The sequence below is a fragment of the Mauremys mutica genome, chromosome 17 (genome assembly GCF_020497125.1).
Source record: "Mauremys mutica isolate MM-2020 ecotype Southern chromosome 17, ASM2049712v1, whole genome shotgun sequence".
Taxonomy (NCBI): domain Eukaryota; kingdom Metazoa; phylum Chordata; order Testudines; family Geoemydidae; genus Mauremys; species Mauremys mutica.
The window spans coordinates 20,295,642-20,303,327 of record NC_059088.1 but is presented as its reverse complement, the minus strand read 5'-3'; the positions used below and the strand labels follow the sequence as shown (position 1 = coordinate 20,303,327).

The window sequence follows — 7,686 nt, the reverse complement described above, 5'->3', positions numbered from 1 at the left end:
CCGCACATTAAACCCAACAGCCAAAGTTAAACCCCTCCACAAGGTCACTGCTGATCTGAGCAGAGGGAAAGTTCCTCACCGACTCAAATGCCTTGCAGACGTCTCCGTATATTACAACACCGTTTATCTTTATCAACAAAACGTAATCTCATCAAAAACCGGCATCACGTTAGTCTGACAGGATCTATATTTCATAAACCCATGCTGATTGGCATTAATTATATTACCCTCCTTTCATTCTCCAAATTCTAAACTTAATTTTCTCTTCTCCTCTGTCGCTTCCAACTGATAAGCCGCCAGCTCGTAACAGAAATTATTATCATGAGCTCCTAAGTGCATGACTTTGCACTTGGTACAATTGAATTTCATCCCATTTCTGTCACTCCTGTCTCCAAGGTCATCTCGCAATTCTTGTATAATATTCCAGCTCTTCTCTTTATGGGCTTCCCTCTTTGAACCATGTGGGACCTGGGCTTAGACCGCCCCAAATTCATTGCCCTGGGTACTGGGCTGAAACCCCTCCCAGCTGGCTGCACCCGGGTGCCATTGGCAAGGGGAGGCGGCTCCCAGCTCGGGTCGGTAACTGGCCTGCCGGGGCTGGGTCTAACCGGGCCGCTGTCCGTGTGCTCCCCCTGCAGCGATGGCGGAGTACTGCAGCCTGCTGGAGGAGCTGGCGGAGAACATCACCAACGAGGACCTGGACCAGCTGAAGTCGGCCTGCAAGGAGGACATCCCTAGTGAGAAGCACGAGGCGATCACCACGAGCAAAGACTGGTTCAGCTTCCTGGAGGAGCACAACAAGCTGGACAAAGGTGAGCGTGTGCATGGCTGGTGCCGCTCGGTTCTGCTAGCCCAGCCCTGCACTGCCCCCGCGCACAGTTCTGCTCACGCCCCTCAGGCCCGAGCTCTGTTCCTGAATCGCGGGCGGCACTGCAGGCTGCTAAGTGAGCTTTGACTCCCCGACCCAGTGTCCATGCTGCCCGACACGGTGATTGTTCAGTCCACTCCTCTCTAGGGCTTTGTCCAATGGCTGAGTCCTTGTTGATAGATGTTGGGGATGGAAGGACAGAGAGATCCGATGGATGGATGCATCAGTGATCTCTCTCTCTCTCTCTCTAAGAGATGGCTCTGGTGTATTTTATGCCCTGGGGCTGGAGCCCGCCCTCAGTGAATGGCTGATGAAGATGGATATTTCCGTAGCCCATTCATTCGTCCAAGGGTTGATCTCCTGGCCCAGCACTGAGATGCAGCCACTTCTGGGGTGGGACCTGGCAGTTCATTTCACCGCCGCAGCACAAGAGTTCAGGTCGGGGAGCGAAAAATAGTCCCCTGAACAACTGAAACCACCATCTGATTCTCCCCTCCCAGAGTGGGGCCAGGACACCTGGGTTCTTCCCTCTCAATGCCATGGGACCCTTAATGACATCTTTTATAGGACGACACCCACCTGCCAAAGGAGGCTGGATCACCAACACTGCAGTTGGCAGACCAAAGGGGGCTCCCATCCATGTGCAAGGGGGTGCCCCATTGGGGGGTAGGTGAGGGCGGTGGCCCGACTAAGGCTTCCAAGCAAAGTGACATGACCCACCCCACGCCCTGAGAATCCATGCGGAGCCCAGTGCATGCTGGGACAGCCCTTTGTAGGGGCCGGCACCTCAGCTCCGCATGGAAATGGCCGATTCACACTAGCCACGGGCTGATCTCAGGAGCTCTGTGTCTGCGACGTGGCCCCTGCATCCACACGGCGCTTTGCAGCAGCTGCAGGGAGAACACAGGCTGCGCCACCCCAGGAAGCAGATTGCCCCAGGGTCTCTACCAGCCCTCCTTCCCCAACCAGGGAGACCTGGAGGTGAAAGCAGCCCAGCCCTGTGAGTCAGCCCAGCAGCCTTGGGAACAGCCCGTCCCAGTTCCCAGGAGAGACAGTGACTCAGCAGGCCCAGCCAGGAGACCTGAGCTGTGTTACTGGGAGGTGAAAGTGGTACATGGATGGCGCATGTGTGTGCGTCTGAAGGGGTAGGGGGGCTCTGCTCCCCAGAGGGCAGGGGAGAGCATGTACACCAGGCATCGACAGACTGAGCCCTTCCCTGTCCGTCTTATGGGGGTCGGTCCCCTTGATGCAGGCTTTGCACTGTAAGGAGCTGGTTAGTTATCACTGCTGCCTGGCTGCAGAACTGAGCATAGGCTCTGCATGACAAGGTGCCAGTGGGGATTCTCCTGTAGCTTGGGTGAGAGGAGCCTGGGCGTTTGGAGCAGGAGCTGTCCCCCAGTGGCCATGGAGTTCCAAGTGAGCTCGGCCCAGAAAGAGACGTGTAGTGCTAGGCAGGGCTGGGATTGTTTGCAGTGGGGCAAAACGCAGCCCAGACCTGAAGGACTTCAGTTTCCCAAGCTAAGGGTGATGGTGTCCCCATTATACAGATGGGGAAACTGAGGCACGGCGGCTTGGTGGGTGCTGTGCTGCAGGAGGTGCTGCCGTCTTTCAGACGAGAGAGAGAGAACAGCTCACAAGGCCCTTCTTGCTGGGCTCAGAATATTCGCCCCTCCGGGTCGTTTCCTTTCCGGCTCCCTGCAGTCCCAGTTAGAGATGGGATTTGCCAGTGCCCCTCAATCCCGACCCGGAGCCCCCTGCTAGCCCAGCCAAGGGTCCCTCATCCCCCCCCACAGCTCTGCCGGTGCCTCTCAATCCCGACCCGCAGCCCCCTGCTAGCCCAGCCATGGGTCCCCCATCCCCCCCCCACAGCTCTGCTGATGCCCCTCAATCCAGACCCACATCCCCAGCTATCCCAGCCCTGAGCTCCCCCACACAGCTGTGCTGATGCCCCTCAATCCTGACCTGCAGCTCCCTGCTAGCCCAGCCCTGGGCTCCTCCCCTGCCCTCCAGCTCTGCCAATGCCCCTCAATCCCAACCTGCAGCCCCCCAGCTTTGTCAGTCTTTGCCCTAAGCACAGATCCCTACTGGAGGGGCTGCTGGTTCCCGGCAGACGGGGGCCCGTACTGAGCCCTTGTGGCTTTTCTCTCCCACTCCTGGCAAGACCACAGCATCTCCTGTCTCGTTGTTAAAGGAAACTCAGGTCAGTGCAACCTGCCTCCCGAGTGGGAGGAGACAGGCTGCGTTCCAGGCCCGGCCTGCGCCCACACGCACAGCTCGCGTGGGTCAGTTCAGTGCGGCGAGCTGAGGCGCTGGGTGTGGGGGGGACGGCTGCTCTCTGGCTCAGGCTGGGGGTTGGGCTCCCTCTCCCACCTCTGGGTCTCAGTCCCTGATTCTGGGTTTGGGGGGAGCCAGCTGCACCCAGCTCTCATCCCTCCCCCGGCCCTGCTGGGCTCTCACCCCCCCCCTCCTCTCCCACCCAGCTCTCACCCTCCCTCCCCCATCCCTCCCCCGCCCCTGCTTCTCACCCCCGCCCCATCCCTACTGGGCTCTCACCCTCCCTCCCTCATCTCTGCCGGGCTCTCACCCTCCCCATCCCTGCCAGGCTCTCACCCCTACCCCTGCCTCTCACCCCCCCATCCCTGCCGGGCTCTCACCCCCACCCTCTCTCACCCCGCTCTCACCCTCCCTCCCCCATCTCTGACCAGCTCTCACCCCCACCCCTCCTCCCACACCCAGTTCTTACCCTCCCTCCCCCATCCTTCCCCTGCCTCTCACCACCCCCCCATCCCTGCCGGGCTCTCACCCCCACCTCTCCTCCCCCACCTGGTTCTTGCCCTCTCACCCCCATGCTGTGCCCACAGACAACCTCTCGTACATCGAGCACATCTTTGAGATCTCGCGGCGCCCGGACCTGCTGACGGTGGTGGTGGAGTACCGCACCCAGGTGCTGAAGATCTCCGAGGAGGACGAGGTGGACACCAAGCTCACCCGCATTCCCAGCGCCAAGAAGTACAAAGGTCAGAGCCCCCCCTACACACGCAAGGGCAAGACCATCCCCCACCCATGGGACACGAGACCCCGGGTCCCCTCCCCGCAGGGCTTGGCTGGGGCGTGAGGTCCCTCCTGGGTGCTGCTGCAGGGGTGGCAGGAGATGTGGGGCGCTGGTCCCTGCCTGGGGTTATTGGGAAAGGCCAGATGCTGGGGAGAAGGGCGTTTCCCTGCCGCCGGGGCACGGGGGAGCAGTGTGAGACGTGGGGCGGGGTGTTTGTGGGGGAGTGCAGGGTGACCGTAGGGTTGGCAACTTTCTATTGGCACAAAACTGAATACTCTAGCCCCGCCCCTTCCCTGAGGCCCCGCCCCCACTCACTACATTCCTCCTCCCTCGGTGGCTCATTCTCCTCCACCCTCACTCACTCTCACTGGGCTGGGGCAGGGGGTTGGGGTGTGGGAGGGGGTGAGGGCTCTAAATGGGGGTGCGGGCTCTGGGGTGGGGCCATAAATGAGGGGTTTAGAGTGTGGGAGGGGGCTCCGGGCTGGGACAGGGAGTTGGGGTGCGGGCAGGAGGGAGGGCTCCGGCTGGGGGTGCGAGTTCAGGAGTGGGACTGGGGATGAAGGGTGTGGGGTGCAGGAGGGGGCTCCAGGCTGGGGGTCGGGGCTGAGGGATTCAGAGTGTGAGAGGGGGCTGCGGGTTGAGGCAGGGGGTTGATATGCAGGAGGGGGTGAGGGCTCTGGGGTGGGTCGGGGCTGAGGGGTTCAGGATGTGGGAGGAGGATCTAGGCTGGGGCAGGGGGTTGATGTGTAGGTGGGGTGAGGACTCTGGGGTCCAGGAAGGGGACAGGAGGCTCCATGGCATGCGCTGCTCTCACCCGCAGGCACCACCACCCCAGCTCCCATTGGCTGGAAACCGGCCAATGGAAGTGCAGAGCCAGTGCTTGCGGCAGGGGCAGCGCACAGAGCCCCATGGCCCCCCTGCCTAGGAGCCGGACCTGCTGGCCACTTCCGGGGTGCAGCGCAGTGCCCCAGGCCGGGTAGGGACTAGCCTGCCTTAGCTCCGCAGCACTGCCAACAGGACTTTCAACGGCCTGGTCGGCGGTGCTGGCCGGAGCCGCCAGGGTCCCTTTTCGACTGTGTGTTTTGGTCAAAAACCGGACACCTGGTCACCCTAGGCAACAGGCACTAGGGAGACAGGGCTGGTCTTTGCCCCAGTCTCGCCGCCCACCCCACCCCTCATCACTGCGATAGTCCCGCCTTCCCCTCTGGGCCCCAGCAGGATGGCACCCACAGTAGCCAGGCCAGCACCTCATCCTCCCGCGACACTCCCGGCACCTGCAGTTGCCAGTGGGGCTGAGGGACGAGATGGGGGTGGGGGGCAGCGCTGCCTGGTGCTGGCTCCCTGGGTTTCAAGTAGCAGCAACATCTCTCTGGGCTTGGATCCCCCCTGGGGGCTGAGTGAGGGGGAGCTGAGGGACCTTGCTGAAGGGGAACCAGACTTTCCAATGAGGATCCAGATGGCAAGGCCACCCCCTCCCAGGGGCGCTCAGCCTGGACCTGGGAGCCTGAGTGCTGGGCTAGGGGATGGGGCCTCCCTCCGCTGCCAAATTTAACTCTGCTCCTGCCGTTCTGGGAGCCCAAACACGGCAGGCAGTGCTGGGGCCGGGCGACCCAGCGGGCGGGGGGCTGTGACAGACGCGAACAGTCCCCCAGGGCAGCGCGGGACCCGCCTGGCACCAGCCCCGTGGCCACAGCGGGGTCACAAGGATGCATCTTTCCTCCATGTGCGATTTCCGCAGGGAGCCGCGCGTGGGTCTACGGGCAGCAGGGGAAGGGGCCATTCCTGGGGTTCCCCAGTCTGAGCCCCCTCCTTGTTTCAGAGGCACAGAGCCACCTGCCGGCGCTCAACCCCAGGACGTGTCCAGAACCGACCAGGGCCCCGGGCCTGGGACTGCCGGCAGCCGCAGTAGGCCCTTAGCTGCTGCATGGGAGCCACCAGGGGGTGACATCCCTCACAGTCCTACAGAGCCCGTGGCAGGCCAGCCTATGGGTTAAATGGGTGGGGGCTGAGGAAATCCCCCCCCCCCCCAGCACCCCCATTCACTCTCCTCCCCTATTTCTCTGCAGACATCATCCGGCAGCCCTCGGAAGAAGAGATCATCAAACTGGCCCCCCCACCCAAGAAAGCCTGAGTGGGGGGGAGGAGGAAGAAGGGGTTGGCTGCCAGGCCCACCACTTTACCCCCCATACCCCCGCTCCACCACCGTCATCCCCTCCTCCACCCCACCAGCCCCGCTCGCCCCTCCTCCCCCGCCACTCCTCACCTCCTGCCACCCGAGGGTCAGGGTGGGGGGAGAGCTTTGGTCACTAACACATCCTAATGCCCCCCTCCCCCGCATGTGTCTGGCCTTGGGGATGGGAGGGCTGATACCGATGAGCCCCGGGGGAGGGGCTGGGCTGGGGGGGGGACATTCCTATGCAAGCAGAGATCCATGCCTCCCCCTCTCCCAGGCCGGGTCTGCACTCATGCGTGCCCCCTTGTCAGGGGAGATGGGGCTGGATCTGAAGGGAACATCCCCCAGAGGAGAGCCCGGAGCGGGGAGGGAGCCGAGGAAGGAAAAGGGAGAGCGAGGGGGGGAACGCAGGGAAAGTAGGAATGGAGGGAGAGTGGGAGAGGGGCCAGTGGGGTCCCCAAGCGGGTAACTCACTGTGAAGAAAGGGTGGGGCCAACCCGGTTAAAGGGCTCTGGTGTGATGAGAGCTGTGGGTTTGGGGGGTGGGGGACTTGGGGGGAGCAGACTCACCCAGCTGGTGCGACTAGGGGCAGCTGTCCCCTGTCCCAGCAGCTCCTCCCCCCGCATTTCCAGTTCCTCTCAGGATCAGGCCCTTCAGCTGTTCCAGGACCCCAGCCCCAAAAGCACCCGGGGAGACTGTGCCGCAGCAGGGGGGCAGAGAGTAGAACGTTGTGCCCACTCCCCGGGGTCTGGGCCCAGCGTGTGAGCACCCAGCCCACTCCTCGCACCAAGGAGCCCGGCACAGGCCGGCTCCCACCCCTTGGAAACCATGCGAAGGAGCTGCCAGGCCCCTCCCAGTCACAGCTGAGGAAGGATCCCCACCGTGGGTGAGGGACGGGTCTGGGGGCAGGGTACGGAATCCAGACCTGGGTAAAGCCCAGGGGCTGGGTTGGGACAGGGGTATTGGGTAGAGATACCAGCCCCCGCCCCGTCAGTGTCAGCTCCCCATCCTCTCTCCAGTCCGTCCTCCCCCCGAGCACACCCACAGACTCTCACGCGTGCACGCCCTCCTGGGGCCTTGTGCGCACGTGCTGGCACAAAAGCCCCCTTCGTGCACACAGCCACTCACAACGCCTTTGCACACAGGCACATGCACACTTGTGCACAGGCACTCGTGTGCTCGCACACGCCCTCTTGCATTTGCGCCGTCGTGCACACAGTCACATGTGCACACACTTGTGCCTTTGCGCGCACACAGACCTACCCACAATACATGTGCTCGTGAATTTGCACACGCAGCCCCTCTCCTCCCCTGTTATTCCTCCCCACCCCTCATCATGGGGCTGGGAGGTGGGCCCTGCGAATGAGGCTGCAAAGGGAGCTGGCCAGTCCCATGTTGGTACTGACAGATCAGGGCCCCGGATGGAGAGAGGATGGGGGTCCCCGAAGAGTTGGGAAGGGCGGGGAGGGCAGGGGATGCCCCAGCTCAGCTGGTACCAGTTGAGTTTGTTTCTGGGGGTGTCAGCAAAAGGCAGCGGGAGCTGAGCACACGGGCCCTCGGAGGGGGGTGTTCCATCGGGGATCTCCCCCAGCT

The 7,686-nt window shown here is 62.7% G+C and overlaps 1 protein-coding gene across 1 annotated transcript; it reads left to right on the top strand.

The window, feature by feature from the left end:
* Window positions 1–638: 638 nt before the first annotated feature.
* On the top strand, window positions 639–6,178 carry PEA15 (proliferation and apoptosis adaptor protein 15). The gene is made up of 3 exons (XM_044991221.1): window positions 639–812; window positions 3,730–3,885; window positions 5,987–6,178. The coding sequence occupies exons 1-3, from the start codon at window positions 641–643 to the stop codon at window positions 6,049–6,051; spliced, it is 393 nt and encodes a 130-aa protein (XP_044847156.1). The 5' UTR covers window positions 639–640; the 3' UTR covers window positions 6,052–6,178.
* The last annotated feature ends 1,508 nt before the right edge of the window (window positions 6,179–7,686 follow it).

Bases quoted from the DNA above. Each gene is read 5' to 3' on its own strand.
- PEA15 (XM_044991221.1), top strand. From the start codon at position 641: ATGGCGGAGTACTGCAGCCTGCTGGAGGAGCTGGCGGAGAACATCACC. The intron at 813-3,729 runs GTGAGCGTGTGC...CTGTGCCCACAG, and splicing joins GCACAACAAGCTGGACAAAG to ACAACCTCTCGTACATCGAG. The intron at 3,886-5,986 runs GTCAGAGCCCCC...ATTTCTCTGCAG, and splicing joins CAGCGCCAAGAAGTACAAAG to ACATCATCCGGCAGCCCTCG.